The sequence below is a fragment of the Corythoichthys intestinalis genome, chromosome 17 (genome assembly GCF_030265065.1).
Source record: "Corythoichthys intestinalis isolate RoL2023-P3 chromosome 17, ASM3026506v1, whole genome shotgun sequence".
Classification (NCBI taxonomy): domain Eukaryota; kingdom Metazoa; phylum Chordata; class Actinopteri; order Syngnathiformes; family Syngnathidae; genus Corythoichthys; species Corythoichthys intestinalis.
The window spans coordinates 13,180,904-13,197,626 of NC_080411.1; the positions used below are offsets into that span (position 1 = coordinate 13,180,904).

General features: G+C 37.5%; 3 protein-coding genes across 3 annotated transcripts; 1 reads left to right on the plus strand and 2 right to left on the minus strand.

Moving 5' to 3' along the window:
• Positions 1 to 5,520: 5,520 nt before the first annotated feature.
• LOC130905325 (histone H2A-like) lies at positions 5,521 to 7,714 on the minus strand. Its single transcript, XM_057818614.1, has one exon. It carries the CDS (start codon positions 7,665 to 7,667, stop codon positions 7,281 to 7,283), a length of 387 nt encoding a protein of 128 aa, XP_057674597.1. The 5' UTR covers positions 7,668 to 7,714; the 3' UTR covers positions 5,521 to 7,280.
• On the plus strand, positions 5,769 to 6,725 carry LOC130905329 (histone H4). The gene has a single exon (XM_057818618.1). It carries the CDS (start codon positions 5,809 to 5,811, stop codon positions 6,118 to 6,120), a length of 312 nt encoding a protein of 103 aa, XP_057674601.1. The 5' UTR covers positions 5,769 to 5,808; the 3' UTR covers positions 6,121 to 6,725.
• Positions 7,715 to 10,197: 2,483 nt separating the features above from the next.
• LOC130905330 (histone H4) lies at positions 10,198 to 10,823 on the minus strand. Its single transcript, XM_057818620.1, has one exon. It carries the CDS (start codon positions 10,781 to 10,783, stop codon positions 10,472 to 10,474), a length of 312 nt encoding a protein of 103 aa, XP_057674603.1. The 5' UTR covers positions 10,784 to 10,823; the 3' UTR covers positions 10,198 to 10,471.
• Positions 10,824 to 16,723: the final 5,900 nt, after the last annotated feature.

Below are 16,723 nucleotides of genomic sequence, written 5' to 3' on the forward strand. Positions count from 1 at the left end.
ATAAGTCTTTTGGACAAAGATAATTACCGTATTTTTCGGACTTTAAGTTACACCTGAGTATAAGTCGCACCAGCCATAAAATGCCCAACAAAGAGGAAAAAAAAACATATAAATCGCACTGGATTATAAGTCGCATTTTTGGGGGAAATTTACTTGATAAAATCCAACAAATAGAACAGATGTCATCTTGAAAGGCAATTTAAAATAAAAAAATTAGGGCTGTCAAACAATTAAAATTTTTAATCGAGTTAATTACAGCTTAAAAATTAATCGTAATTAATCGCAATTAATCGCAATTCAAACCATCTATAAAATATGCCATATTTTTCTGTAAATTATTGTTGGAATGGAAAGATAAGACACAAGACGGATATATACATTCAACATACGGTACATAAGGACTGTATTTGTTTATTATAACAATAAATCAACAAGATGGCTTTAACATTATTAACATTCTGTTAAAGCGATCCATGGATAGAGGGACTGTAATTCTTTAAAAAAAATGTTAGTACAAGTTATACAAATTTTATATTAAAACCCTTCTTAATGTTTTCGTTTTAATAAAATTAGTAAATTTTTCAATCAAAAAATAAACTATTAGCCCGCCAGTGTTGATGTCAATAATTACTTACACAATGCTCATGGGTGCTGAAACCTATAAAATCAGTCGCACCCAAGCGCCAGCAGAGGGTGACAAAACTCCATAAAACACAACAAGTGAGCGTTTCACTGTACTGTCATTTAAATCTGTCTGAGCGGGGCATCTGCGTTAATTGCGTCAAATATTTTAACGTGATTAATTTAAAAAATTAATTTACGCCCGTTAACGTGATAATTTTGACAGCCCTAAAAAAAATACAATTAAGAACAACATGCTGAATAAGTGTACAGTATCATAATGTTACATGATGCATGAACAATAAAATGCGAACGTTGCTGGTATGTTAACGTAACATAGCTTTTAAGAATTATTCAGATACCTATAGGATAAAGTACATGTTAACAAGTTTACCAAACCATCAGTGTCACTCCAAAACACCAAAATAACATGTGAAATTGTATAATAATGTGTTAATAATTTCACACATAAGTCGCACCCCCAGCCAAACTATGAAAAAAAAAAAACGACTTATAGTTCGAAAAATACGGTAGTCATATTTTATACATTCATTCATTCATGTTCTGAACATCTTATCCTCAAAAGGGTCGCAGGGGTGCTGGAGTCTATCCTAGCTAAACTCTGGGCAGGAGGCAGGGAACACCCTGAACTGGTTGCCAGCCAATCACAGGGCACATATAGGCAAATGACCATTCACGCACACACTAATACCTAGAATCTACAACTTAGAGAGTTCAGTCAGCCTATCATGCATGTTTTTCAAACCCACATTGGCTCGAGGTGAACATGCTATCCCACACAGGCAGAGGTAGATTCACCAGGGTGGCAAGTTCCACCATAAGACAGGCTTGCCACCCCAGATCCAATCAATTTGACATTTACTGCCATCAGTTAAGTAGAGATGTCAGTAAGGATCCTTATAATAATAATATTGTACGGAACTAAGTTTCTCTATATGAGTTTGTAAATGTCACTTGTGCCTTTTTGTAGTGTCTACATATCATATCTTAGCAAACTGATTGATTGATTGATTGATGTATACACATCTGCCAAATGCTGACACTAACAGTGTAACAATTAATCGATGAGGATCAGCGTATCGATTTCTTAAGCACAAGTGAATGTAATTCAATCAAAATGCAAAATGATTAGAATTTACACATGCAGTTTTGTTAAAAATAAACTTAAAAAAAAAAAAAACAACAACAACAAAATGTTCAATTTGTAGATTTTTTTTGCTCCGAGTAAATTGGAAGCGATTGTTTAAAATGTCTTTATAAATGTGTATGAAATCAATCTTATGCCCTTGAATCGAATCATCGCAGAATATCGTATCATTGTCCAATGAATTTAAATATTTGCCACCTTCAAAAAGTTCCTGCCCCATATAACCACCCCATAAATATTTTTCTAGATCCGCCCCTGCAAATAGGGAGGCAGGAGTCCTATTTTCAGCATTTTAAAATGGGTTAGTCTCACTGTAGTTTTAGTTGCCGAATAATCAAAATGCTTTTGATCGATAGACATTTTTTTTTTTTTTTTTTTAAAGACGTTAAACATCACAGACAACATTGTTTATAAGTAACATTACACAGCATACGTTTTGAAAAATGTATGCAAACTATTATAATCAAAACTAGGTTCCTACCAGCAGTAAATCAGAAGCAGCTCTATCTAAACTGCTACCATTACTAAAAAGATTATCTCAAAACCACCAAACGCAGCACTTCTTCCTATAATAATACACAGTACATTATTTTCAATTATACCAACCTCTGTGCCTTGGGCTGTAAACTTATGCTCGTCACGCTGAAGCTAAAGCTAAAGCTAATGCTATGCTAACCCAATAAGTTATATTTAGTGTGTGATGATCACTTAGCACAGACATTTAAAAGCTAAAGCAACACGGCATATTCTCACTTACGAAGATAGAAAGCAAATCTTACCGTGTGCTACAAAACAAGCAAGCCTGGAGCGAAGCCTAGCTTGAAGGACACTGGTGAGTGTAGGGAGGTTAGCGCCACACGTCATAGGAGTGAAACAACCAAACACTGCTATAATGCAGGCTGACTGGTCGCTGAACTATTCCACATCGTGGCACAGTGGGTGCTGGATTCCTTTCCAACAAAACAGGATGACGCCTTTACACCAATCTTTTGTCTTACAGGTGTAATCAGTTGATTGTAGTCAGGTGGTGCTTGTTTGAGCAGAAACTTCATTGCTTGCGGTCTGTGCTCAATCGGTAGGAACAAAACCCAGGACCCGCAGCATCCCTTGAGGACCAGTTTGGGCATGGGTGCACACACACAATAAACAGATGTCATCCATTGTGAACATATGACATAAGATGTTACATATTCATCTTGTTCTTGTCAGATGAAACATGCAATGGTTTCATTATGTTACTCGTCCAGGACACATTTTTAGCTCGTCATTGTCATGAAAAAATTGTTTATTGACGAAATATTTTTTTAATTGTTAACGCTGGCCAAAATAACAATTGTGGCAAATATAGTTTCCCTCAATTTACAAGAATAAACTTGGAAAATCCAAGATACACAGACTATGGATGTCTCAGATCAGGTCATGTGGTCAGAAATTAGGCCTGATCACATTTTTCAGATCGGAATCCGGTGGAAAATATCAGGTTTTCAAAATGTAAATAATTTTTCAGTACTAATTCATTGGCTACCATTGACTGTGTCCAATCTATTGACTGGGAGGGCTGGCAGTTATCGAGTGAAACATTATCACTCTTTATTAATTATACCAAAACCTCAATTTTGAAAAACTCATTGTTGGTTATTTTAATAATGCTTTAATTGCTTCATCTTGAGCACAAAAAGAGTGAATAAAAGAGATTTTCAGATAATAACAGAGGCATAGACTTCATCATATATAGCATAGGCTGACCTACTATTCAGGCGAAGAAGACGATCGCCTTAGGCCCCCAACCAGTAGGGCCCCCCCAACCAGCTGCCCTTGCCCCAATGAGCAACGGCTTGGGCCACCGGAACCAGCAGCACCCCCAATTATTCGTCATGTAAATTATGTCATCATACCAAACAAACAAATAACAAAACAAAAAAGAAAGCCATTTGAATGCTGCATTTATATTATCTCTCCCCCACACACACACGCACTACAATGGACTGTTCCATGACGACGGACTGAGTATCAGTCGCTTGGCTTCATTTAGCTCCGTTTAGCATCGCTTAGCTCCGCTTAGCTGTTCGTTAGCTTCACTTAGCTCTCCCGCGGTTTTCACGTCACTAAGCTTGCTATTTTTACAGCTTTCTTGCTACTTTGCACGTACGTTATCGTTTATTTCGAACACATGAGCGAACATGCTCTCCATGAGAGCCAAAGTGCAATGAGAGAGAAGTTGAGAACAGGCCTCTAATGCCTCTTTTAACTTTCTTCTTCACACCGAACATAAAATACACGACAGCACACCCTGTGGCGAAACAATGTAGTACAGTTCCAATCAGTCATACAATAACACTCAACAGCTGGTTAACAGCAAAAGCACGTTATGTTCGTCAAATAAATAATGATTTCTGGAGTTAATCCCACATACTTCAGAATTAATATTATAATATGTTGAGTAAATACTACATAATACAGATTCTACACTAAGAATAGCTTTCAAATGACACTCTTCATGACAAATATGATTGGCAATTAATAGTTATTATAATTATTATACTACTATTCTATATAGTAGTATACTATAACAACACTGATAGATTTTTTTTTTTTAAGAATTGTTTTGAATAATGTTGGAAAGGCAAAGTCAGTGTTCTTAATCTGTTTACTTTCCATTCTTTTGCACTAGTAAATGCTATCAGCATTTACCTCATTGTTTATTTGTGATTCATTTTTGTTATTTACATGATTATTTGTACTTTAATAAAGATTTTAAGTTTTCCAAAATAGTTTTGTGAATAAATAAGCGTCAACAAAAATTTCATTGCTAAATAAGTTTAAAAAAAAAAAAAAAAAAAATTAGATTAGTTGATTAATCGTATAACTAGTCGGCTGACTAATCAGGAGAAAATTTGTCGTTTAGGACAGCCCTAGTGTACCAGAACATATTTCCTCCACACCCTTTTCACCTTTTTAACCCCTGACCCATGAAGAGGGCCCCTGGATATGTTCGCCTTAGACCCCAAAATTGCAAAGTCCGCCACTGTACGTAATCATGTAATTTCCAAGTCTATGACAGAGGTTCATCTTCACCCAAAAATCTGTGGACACGCAGGGAGTTTACACTCAGAGCCAAAGACATGACGGCATTATTGAGTTGTAGTTAAATGTGACCTTCGACTATGACTTTAGCATCTTAGCCATACAGCGATTATCTCGAGTAGATAATCAGAATTTATCTGTTTGATCGAGGCAAATGTACTTTATGACATGTAGAACAGATAGTGAGTAACCCAACATGGGTATTTCAGGGCAAGGAAACAGTGCCAGTGACATTTTCAAATCCTCACTGTCGTAAGAAAGGAAAGCATAATATTCATTTTGCAGACTATTATATCTGTTCATTTATTGTAAACATGTGCATTTTTCTTGGCCAACGCAGTCAAAATGGTTTGGACGTCTACTGCCGTCATTGGCACTGATAGGATGAAGATTCACAGCAAATCCTCCCAGATTAAATAAATTGGATGTCTATTGTTGTCAATCGCAGGCAATGAGTTAATAGTAAATATTCTATTTTTAAGGTAGTTTCTTTCTTTTTTCTTAATTAACCGTCCCTACAAAATAGGGAGAAAACGTTTGTTTGTTTTTTTCCTTTGTTTTTTTTTTTTTTTTTTAATAAAAACCACATGGGAATTTTTAGATGTGTGATTTTCAAATTTACTTTTCAATGTAAATGCCGATGATCATTGATTCAAAGAAGTAATACTGATAAATAAATAATAATAATACGCTATAAATAATAATAAAATTGAAAATGCTCGCTCCCTAAACACCCAAAGACATGAAAAGTTGCATAGTGAAGAGGTCGTTCATCGGCATTTCCACTAGGTGGTGTCAAAGCCACGATGACGTAAATACTGGGCGGTACTAGAATGGAAAGACTGCCTCTGTCTTCTATCACGTCCTCAGAAGTAATACAATACCCAAAGCTACATCACTGTAACCATATATCGAAGCTCGTCACTCCAGTAAACATGTCTGGTAGAGGAAAAGGCGGCAAAGGTCTCGGCAAGGGAGGCGCCAAGCGTCATCGCAAAGTCCTTCGTGATAACATCCAGGGTATCACTAAGCCCGCTATCCGCCGATTGGCTCGTCGCGGCGGAGTAAAGCGTATCTCCGGTCTCATCTACGAGGAGACTCGCGGTGTGCTGAAGGTCTTCTTGGAGAACGTCATCCGTGATGCCGTAACATACACCGAGCACGCTAAGAGGAAGACCGTAACAGCCATGGACGTGGTCTACGCTCTGAAGAGACAAGGGCGTACTCTCTACGGTTTTGGCGGCTAAATTTGAAATCGACACCAACAAACAAACGGCCCTTTTCAGGGCCTTCACTTTATCCACAGGGCATTTAATTCCAGCTAATAAGTCATACCACATATTATAGCATTTAAAACTCCATTCTGTGCTCGTACCTATGACATAACAAGCAGAATTTTTGTTTACTGCGTAGTACTACTTTATGACGTTTAGGTGCAACATAGTTTAAGATAAAAAGGCTACAATGACGTTGTAGTAAAATGTGTATTTTGCATTAAAGGCTTTATGCTGCATTTGAGGGAAATCTGATTTTCCATCCTCCCACCAGTAAACGCCACTCGAACTGAGAAGTCCTAGTCATGAAATCTGAAAAAAGTACCCCGATTTCAGCAGTTGCTTCAATCTGACGTCACTAAAAAATGGTGCTACCAGTCGAAAAGCACACCGTCGATGGTGAAACACAAACGATAATAAAAAATAAAAAAGTTTTAACACAACGACACGTAACAGATTTTTACAGCCATTGCATTAAGTTATGATATGTACATATTTATATTTAAAATTATACAAATATATCTCTTTGATGATTTACTACAAGGCAGGTTTGCTGGAGGTCAAAATGTCTTTTAATGTCCAAAACTAGAAGGGAAAAAAAACATTGTGGCGATCAGCCACAATGTGTTTACAGTCGCTTGGAACGCTTTGAGGTCTCAACTGGTACCATCCGAGTGTGATAAATCCGATTTCCCACCTTTCTCGAATGCAGCACATATTCATAAAGTACACAGACCGAGTATTAGTATCATGTAAGAACGCTTTATACTTATTAAAAGAGACTAAACAAATTGCTGGCCTGTAAACACCATTTCTTGGATTAGTCATTTAAAAGAAGTGTTTCACACAGTACTTTAATTAAAAAATAATAATAAAATACCAGTGTAATGCTGATCAAGTTTTTCAAGAGACCAGTCGTTCACAAACGTTTCGATTTAAATGACTATCAAAGTGCTCTAATTGGCCTTTAGTCAAGACTATAATTCCTATTTATTTTGAATTGAAAACGGCTAAACTATACATTAATCCCATTTCTAATTTGGGTCATGGAACGGAAGTATAAAGCTCTCCATGAAAGATGTGTGTGGCTCTTAAAAGAGCCTTTGTGGAGCGGAGGAATGAACCTTTCAGGTTTACTTGGACTGCTTAACCTTCTCGGTCTTCTTGGGCAGCAAAACGGCCTGGATGTTCGGCAACACGCCACCCTGAGCGATGGTGACACCGCCCAGAAGCTTGTTGAGTTCTTCGTCGTTGCGGACCGCCAACTGCAAGTGACGGGGGATAATTCTGGTCTTCTTGTTGTCGCGGGCCGCGTTGCCAGCCAACTCCAGAATTTCGGCGGTGAGATACTCAAGAACAGCCGCCAAGTAGACCGGGGCTCCGGCACCGATGCGCTCGCCGTAGTTCCCCTTGCGGAGCAGCCTGTGAACACGTCCCACCGGGAATTGAAGCCCGGCTCGGGAAGAACGAGTCTTCGGTTTCGCCTTCATCTTGCCGCTTGTTTTGCCACGTCCAGACATAATTTAATTTATTTGTTTTACTTTGTTATAAATTCAAACTCAGTTCAATTTCAAGTTGATGAGTGCTGCTAGAGGAGAACGGTTTCTATTTATACATAACAATGCCACGCGGTGATTGGCTAGTTGGTGCGGGGAAGCAGTTGACCAATCAGCGAGGAGATGTTGCTACGCTACTGTTTTGACACGTAAGACCGTCTAGTTTATATATGATTATGTATAAAATGATAATAAAAACAAAATTGATTTAATTTATTAAAAAAAAAAAAAACACACACACACACATTCGTCCCTCTTAGTCAAAATGGATTGACGTCTTGCAATGACACTAAAACATGAGAATTCACAACCAGTCCTCCCAGTTTAAATGATGCTGGGGTACAGACAGGTCAGTTTCTGTTGATCTTACAGCATGACTGAAACATCCTGTTATCGTTTCATTTTGTTCCCATTGAAAATTAATATGGATGTTTTGGTCAAAACTTGGTCACGGATCGTGAACGTGACGGAGAAAGTCACGGATATCTACCTCATAACTAGTGATTAATTGTATTTTTTTTTCTGTTAGTCGCATTTTCCCTGATATGTTAGATGATAAATAATAGATCCAAACAAAGACAAAAAAAGCGTTTAAAATGGTAAATATATGAAAACTAAAATCTCGGCCACTCCTTGATGTCTGCGATTTCTGCTCCGCGACCCTTGTTTTATTACCATGTTTCACCCATAAAATCCCCCCAAAAATCCGGCTGTGGCCATTCACAGCCGTGTCTTGACACTCAGTGATACATGCTACGTAGTTTTTTTAAATAAAAACAAGGTAAGTACGCGATAATATTATAATAAAATAAAATCATGGCGTCTTTAATTATGCTCTTTCATTATCTCACCTCCAGAGTTTCACTGTTTATTTTTTTTTATTTTTTTATTTTGTTTTTTTAAGCCCTCCTTTTCCAAAGATTTCTTCCCCCAGAAAATTGAGATTTTTAAGCTTTCCAATGATTACTACATGTGCATATCGGAAATTTTTGAAATTTGGCCAAATTGGGGATCTAAGACAACAACAATACATATCTCTGGCCCTAGTTTAGATCAAGTCAATAACATACTACAACAGGAGCTTATGTCTGTTTATGAGTGGGTTGTGGAGAACAGGTTGAAACTAAATGTGCTAAAAACAAAGTGTATGGTGCTGGGATCTAAATATACAATGAGAGAAGCCCCAGAGCTAACTCTTTCTCTTCTTAACCTATCATTAGAACAAGTGTCAGAGATTAAACTCTTGGGGGTCATTTTAGATCAAACTATGTCATGGACGACTCATATAAATAATATTGTGACCAAAATGGGTAGGAATATTTCTTTAATAAGGCGTAATGTCCACTTTATGCCAATAGAAACAAGAAAACTTGTACTACAATCTTTAGTTTTATGTCACCTAGACTACTGTCCCATTGTGTGGTCCAGTGCTGCCAAGAAAGACCTTGACAAAATCCAGATAGCTCAGAATCGGGCTGCTAGATTAGCTCTAAACTGTCCTTTTCGTACAAATATTAATGCAATGCATCAAAGACTGTCATGGATGAAAGTCAAGGACAGATTGACAAATAGTACTGTGCTTTCTTTGCACAAAATCTGGATCTCACACAAACCTTTTAGCCTGTTCTCTAAACTTCAGACCACCTGTAACAGGCATGGGTTTAACACGAGACGTGCTTCGAGTGCCACGTTTATTTTGCCACTGCCAAAAACAAATGCACTTAAAAGAACATTTATTTATCGAGCTGTTTGATGCTGGAATTCACTGCCTCCTGAAATGCTTACAACAAGCAATCACAAGTCTTTAAAAAATCTATAATTTATAAGGAAGTGATTCTTATTTAGCCATTGTAAATATATGGAGTTGTTTTATTTTATTTTATTTTTCCACACTGTAGAAATGTAAACCTGCTTTATGCTATTAATTGTTTTGTATATATTGTAGAATTGTTGTGAATTGACCCCAGGAAGAATAGTCTCTACTTTGGTAGAGACTAATGGGGATCCTTAAATAAAGAAATAAGAGCGGAACTTCAAGTCACCTGACTTTTCCGCCATATATCGCCATAGATATATTTTTATATTTGTAGGTGTATTGTGTTGCATTGTACATAATTCACTAGAGGAACTGTGTGTGTTGTTAGTTTCACCCGGCCCCCTTTAAGGCGGACACATCCTCTCTAGATTCTTCCATGTGCCTCATGTTGTTAGTGCAAGGTCCGGTGTGAGAAGAAATCTTCTCAAGTTTAGACGCGTAAACACGGTGATTCAAAAACCATGTGCCAAAACCATTGCGGTATATTTTAAAAATAAAATAACTGGCTGGATACAAGTACGTATTGTATATAACTTAAAGTTATAATTTCATGCTTTACAAATGCTCAATGTGGCCACCACCAGCGGCAAAAACTTAAAGCACGATGCACTGTGACAATGGAATTTGTTTTCGCAAACTCAAGCACACAAAACGCCTTCTGCTGAGAAGTGGCCATTTTGAGCGTAAATAAAAGTGATTTCCGCCTAAGAAAAACTGAATATAACAGTTGACCAAGGAGAATACCTGTATCATATGACCGCTAATTCAGTCTATTTTAATTATTTTAGAATGAATAATTGCGTGATGATTTTGGCACATTCTTTTAAAACCACCCTGTACAATGAACGTACGTTCGTCTGCATCATAGAAGTAACCAACGTGGAGCAAGCCTTTAGTTGTAAGTGAGGGCCCTTAAAAGGGCCTTTTTTGTTGTTAAGTGTTGATTTCTAAATTAACCGCCAAAACCATACAAAGTGCGCCCTTGTCTCTTCAGAGCGTAAACCACATCCATGGCGGTCACAGTCTTCCTCTTGGCATGCTCAGTGTAAGTGACGGCGTCACGGATAACGTTCTCCAGGAAGACCTTTAGCACACCGCGAGTCTCCTCGTAGATGAGACCGGAGATACGTTTGACTCCGCCGCGACGGGCAAGACGACGGATGGCGGGCTTAGTAATACCCTGGATGTTATCACGGAGGACTTTACGGTGACGCTTGGCGCCTCCTTTTCCGAGACCTTTACCGCCCTTTCCTCTGCCAGACATTTTCAGCTGATTGATATCGACTTCAACTGTAACTACGATGACGGCCCCTTGGAAATTATATAACTTCTGAGGACGTGTTAGGAGACAGGGGCTGTCGTTCACTCCAAGTACCGCCCAATGGTTAGCCGTCGTCGCGGCTTTGACGCCACCTAGTGGAAAAGGCGAAGAAGCATCGTTGTCACTAAAACAGCTTTTCTAAATCATGTCTCCGGGTTGAGACGTTTAGGGAGTAAGCATTTTAAACCTATTTATATTATTATTACTGTATTTATTTATCAACTATTTCCCCCCTTAATTGTAGACATATTTTTTTACTCTAGACATAAACATTTTTAAAATTCTTTAATCGTAATCTATTTGTGTTGATTTTACAATAATTGCAGTATATTACCAACAAATTAATCTGGATTTACATATATGAATTATGGGGCATTTTGCAATAAATTAGTTTTCATTGAAAAAAAAAGTGCTATTCTTTCAAAAATGAGGACATATCTAAGTGACCCCAAACTTATGAATGGTAGTGTATAAATTACAGATGGTAATTTTTCTATTTCACTAGAACAGACATGTCCAAAGTCAGGCCCGGGGGCCAAATGCGGCCCGTGGTCAAATTATATCCGTTCCCCAGCCTTTGTCATAAAATCAATAACGTCTGGCCCGCACACAGACTAAATAAATTGGTCATCAGTACTGCTAACAACATATGAAGTAGCTTACACACTTAATGCTGCGCCTTATTTACCCACTAAAAGGCAGCAGCACTCTAAGCAACATTACCCCGTGTGACCCTTTACTTCCAATTTTCTAAAATGGCGACAATCAACAAAAAAAAAGTTGACTGCAACGGCCGACGCTTCAAGGATAGGTGGAAATTGGACTATTTCTTCACTAAAATACGCAACAACTGTGTCCACCTCATTTGCAAAGAGACAGTCGCTGTTTTTAAAGAGTTCAATGTGAGGCGATATTACCAAACAAGACACGCTGACAGGTATGACAAGATTACAGCGAAGATACGCAGCGAGAAATTGAAGCAACTTCAAGCTACTTTAATTTCACAACAGCAGTATTTCGCAAGAGCCCGAGAGTCGAAAGAGAACGCCACAAAGGCTAGTCGCGAGATTGTTGAAATTATTAATTGAAAAAAATAATAAAGCAAATGTGACACACAGAATGGCTTGCTAAAATTTGCGGCCCCCCACATTTTTACCACACCAAATCTGGCCCCCTCTGCAAAAAGTTTGGACACCCCTGCACTAGAACTATGAGGAACACGTTACATCTATGGGAGGGGAGAAGGGTGGAATAAAGCCATTTTTGGTTGTGACGCATCCTTGGAATTAGGAGTGGTGTAATGATACCAAATGAACCTGAATCTAGCACACAGCTATTCTGGCATGCAGCTGTCCTTATAACAAGAGAGCAATTAAGACAATTTTGAAAATGTTTGGTCACACCCAGGGCAGCTATGACTGTCATTAGATAATTAAGTGACTGGCTTCACTTCCTGGAGTCCATGAAATGAACTAGTTGGCCTCACGAATAAAAATTTAACCCAATATTATTTATGTTACCAAGAAGAGAAAAAATAGAAACACAAATTAACGTCATAATAGTGCCATTTTTTTATTGTCCAAGAGACATTACTGGTTTGGTAAACCTGGTGAGATAATTGACATTATGAAACACAAAACTGGCAAATTTGGCACGCCTCACTTAACAGGTTTGCAAAACTCTGCTTATTCGAGGAACGCAACATAAAAGTTATTTAATAAAAGATAAAAATGACATAGTTAGCGTCATTCTTCATTCATAACCTGTTAATCATTACATGCACACACCTTTGGTCAAAATGCTGTCTGGAAGGGAACTTAAATCTTGGCTTTAGGTTCTTTCAACTACGCTATACAGTCACAAACAGTGGCGGAACTAATGTGAAGAGGGCCCGGGGGCGATGAGCATAAACGGAATCCCCCCCAAGTGGACTGTCAAATAGGGAGTGCAAGTGGATAATTTTTCACAGGCCCCTCAAGACTATTGTCCGGTGTGTGTGGGGTGCCATTGGAAAATTTTTATTTTTTGGGGGGGGGCTCCAGACAAGAGATATTTAAACACACTTTCACACTATCACTGTTTGGTCCTTTTTTAATGGACTAGAGTTATTTTTCTCAGATGGACAGGATTTGATCTGCAAATGCCCACAAGATGGGCTCTGGTGCCACTGACGGCGCTAGAAGTCCAATCCAGTCAAAATGAATTAGAGGGCTAGCATTGTCAATAGCAGCCAGTGAGCCAACGTAGACACTATTCTAATGGAAGATTTTGGTAGTAACAAACAGTGACCAGTGTTGTCAGTAACGAGTTACTAAAGCGTTACTGTAATCTGATTACTTTCTTCAGTAACGAGTAATCTAACGCGTTCATTTTTCCAAGCCAGTAATCCGATTAAAGTTAGTTTCCCTAGTGCCTGTGCGTTACTATTTTGTTTTTGCCTCATAATGTATGTAGAATGAAGAATACTGTAGTCATGTATGAAGAGCATTTCTCATCGGGGGGGGAAAAAAACGGGTCACGTGTATTACGGTGCTGTCTGAGGCTGAGCGCTGTCTGCCACGGCGGTCAACAACATAGCATTCTGACGAGGCAGCGAGGCTAACAGTGAAAGGCAGGATATATACAGTATACCGCAAATGGATGCCTTTGCTCACTGGAAATACTGCCATTACTTCACATTTCTGTCCAGTAAAGATGACAAAAATATCTCCGTGCGTTGCAAACTTTACGCTGTCTGAAAATGACTGTCGGTCGCTAAATCAACAAAGAAGCACTTGGAATTACAGTACAACGCGACAAAACTCGAAACAGCCTACAGGTAACAAGACAGCCAGCACTTCTACAGTATGTAACCAGCCTTTATGTACATTTTATTGTCAGTGTTTGTAACTGTTAGGTCTAAACTTAATACTTGAACTAAGAAAACAACAAAGACCTAGGGGAGGATGAAAGGCAAGGATCAGACAGGAGACGGAATCCTGAGTTTTACCGGTGGCCACCAGGGAGAAGGCTGGCAGCTCAGTACGCTCGCCCGCAATGAGCCTTTCTCAGCCCCCTCCCTGGGGGTCGCGTGTTTTATTGACAAGTGGGAGAGCATTCATTGCACATGCGTAAGTTTCGTTTACCGAGAAATAGCTGTTATGGTATCGTTTACTGAGAACAGAAACCTTACTCTTTTCATTGTCTAAGCACTAAAGCACAAGCGAATAGACTGTTACATGAGAAAACATAATCATAACACCTAGTTTTAAACACACATAATTGGTTTAATTATTGTAAATACTGTTAGTGTGCAAAAGCATTAAAGCACATCTTACAGTAACCATAGGAGGAGTTTTACTTTTGTGGGGCTGGGGGTAAAGCATGTTGATGACAAACAAAAGTCAAAAGTTTGGACACACCTAAACATTTTTACGTTTTATATATTTTCACTACTATTGTAAATCCTCCCTGAATACATTAAAACTATGAACGAACATGTGGAATGGCCATAAAAGTGAAATAACTGAAAATAGGTTTTATATTCTACATTCTTCAAAGTATCCACCTTTGAGGTGTCGCCAAACTTTTGGCCAATACTGTATATGTACATATATATATAAAACTGTTCAAGCTCAGTTGTTGTTGGTTGCGTTTGAAAGCTTAGGTTTACAGAAATTCTAAATATCCATCTTGCCTCCACAGGTGTAGTTTTGGGTTAGCAAAGCAAAAGCTAGTGTCTTAGGTGCTAGTCAAATGATCTGCTCGAAAAATGATTTTGGCCCATTATGAAATATGTTGTAGGATTGTTGTTCATTTCATTAATTTTTGTTGTTTTTTTTATTGCTTTACAACTTTTATAGACAATATTTTAACAGCTAGGTCTTTATTTTAAAGGGGAAGTTCAGAATTTTTGACATTAGGCTTTATCTTGGAGTTAGCAGGGGTTTATTTAGTCATTGGAGTTGATTTGAACAAATTCCGTGCAGTTTGTCAGTTATTTGTTAGTTTCAGGGCTCTGGGGTGGCTAAGCTACAGCGAGTCAATGGTGGTTGAAATCAACTCCATCGACTAATTAAACCCCCGCTAACTCAAAGATTGAGCCTTGTGTGAAAAATTCAATTACATGTGATGACATTTTTTTGTTGTCATTTTTATGTTGAGGCAGCAAAAGGAGGAAAATTGGTAAAAAGTAACTGATAAGTTACTTTTAAAGTAACTTAGTTACTTTGATAATAAAGTAATCGGTAAAGTAACTAGATTACTTTTTTGAAGTGTAATCAGAAATCAGTAATTAAATTACTTTTTTAAGTAATCTGTGACAACACTGACAGTGACACCTTTTTAAAACGATTGATCTATTCTTGGCGGCAGAATATCGAAACTTTTTGGGCTACAAAGTATCACGATACATCAACTTTTCATGTCTCAACCCTTAGTAGGAATACCCCTGTCCTAAATCATGTACAGTAATTTTGTTTTCAATGTAATTCAATTCTCAAATATTTATTTGCATGAGATTCTCGCCCTCTAGCAACCATCATAACAGAACGGAAATTCTTGTGACTGACAGTCAAATGATACATTCCGTCATGGAAATACCACAAATGTGAAATTCAACATTGAAACTCCCAACGGAGACTCGGGTTAGGAATGTCATATTTGCTGTCAGGTCGGCATTCCGTACGCTGATTGACGCTCGGTGTTTGCAAATGTCAAAATTGGATTCTTTTAACTCAGGAATCAGTTAGCGAGAGTCATTTTAAACTTTTTTTGTAGAGGTAAGTCTTCTCTTATCGTGAAGTGAGTCGAGTTAAAATAAGTCGGAAAATTTAGCTCGCAAGTAAAAGCAAAACATGGGACTCTGGGTTACTTCTTGGCCCGTGTTTCATAAAAATCCTTAACCCATCACTGTGTCAAATATCTGTCAATTACCAGATTTTGAAATGCTAGATGTAGATGTTATATCATAAAAAGAAGGTGACTGACGGGTGAATTCATCCTTCGCACAATTCCTGGCAACTAAGCTCTGAAGAGAGAAAAGCGTGAATTTCACGTTCCGACTTCCGTATGCATCAATGTTTCTTTTGTTTTCCTCAGATGTCATTAATAGCTGCGAATGCTAATGTTTTGGTGCCATTGACGGCGCTAGACGTCCGATCCATTTTGACTGGGAAGGGTGAATGAACTAACAGTCAAAAGGGATAGGACGTCTAGTACCCTGTAAGGGTAAAAAAAAAAATCTACAAATAATTCTGTACTTTCAACTTTTTAGTTTCTTTTTTTTTTTCATTACATATTCATTTTCTTGTTGTTTTATTTCTAAAAAAAAATTAACTTCTAGCTGTAATTTTTTTTTTTTTTCCATTTTAAGCTTAAATTGTATTGACATTTTTATTTTGACTAATTCTGTTCATTTTAAATCTCTTTAATAGTTCCCTTTTTTTGCTGTTTCCCTTTTCTTTTTATTTCTTTTTATAGAATCTTTTATTTTTATTTTATTTTTTTAAACACATCAATAGTAAAATAAAATAAAAATAACATTTAAAAATAAATAATAACACATATGTATTTTTTAATAATTTTTTTTGCCCATTTATATATATATATATATATATATATATATATATATATATATATATATATATATATATATATATATATATATATATATTTTTTTTTTTTTTTTAACCAAAAAAAAAAGTAAGCAGTTTAGTTTGAGGTGGCGTGGTTCAGTGGTAGAGTAGTTGTCTCCCAACCCAGAGGTTGAGGGTTCAATTCTTCACCGTGATAAACACATTTAAGTATCTTTGAGCAAGATACTGAACCCCACATTGCTCCTGGTGATGTGCGTCACCAGAAGGTGGATGGCGATGTAGTGTAAAGCACTTTGAGGGCCTTGAA

Excerpts from the sequence above, each read along its gene's own strand:
- LOC130905329 (XM_057818618.1), top strand. The coding sequence starts at position 5,809 with ATGTCTGGTAGAGGAAAAGGCGGCAAAGGTCTCGGCAAGGGAGGCGCC.
- LOC130905325 (XM_057818614.1), bottom strand. The coding sequence starts at position 7,667 with ATGTCTGGACGTGGCAAAACAAGCGGCAAGATGAAGGCGAAACCGAAG.
- LOC130905330 (XM_057818620.1), bottom strand. The coding sequence starts at position 10,783 with ATGTCTGGCAGAGGAAAGGGCGGTAAAGGTCTCGGAAAAGGAGGCGCC.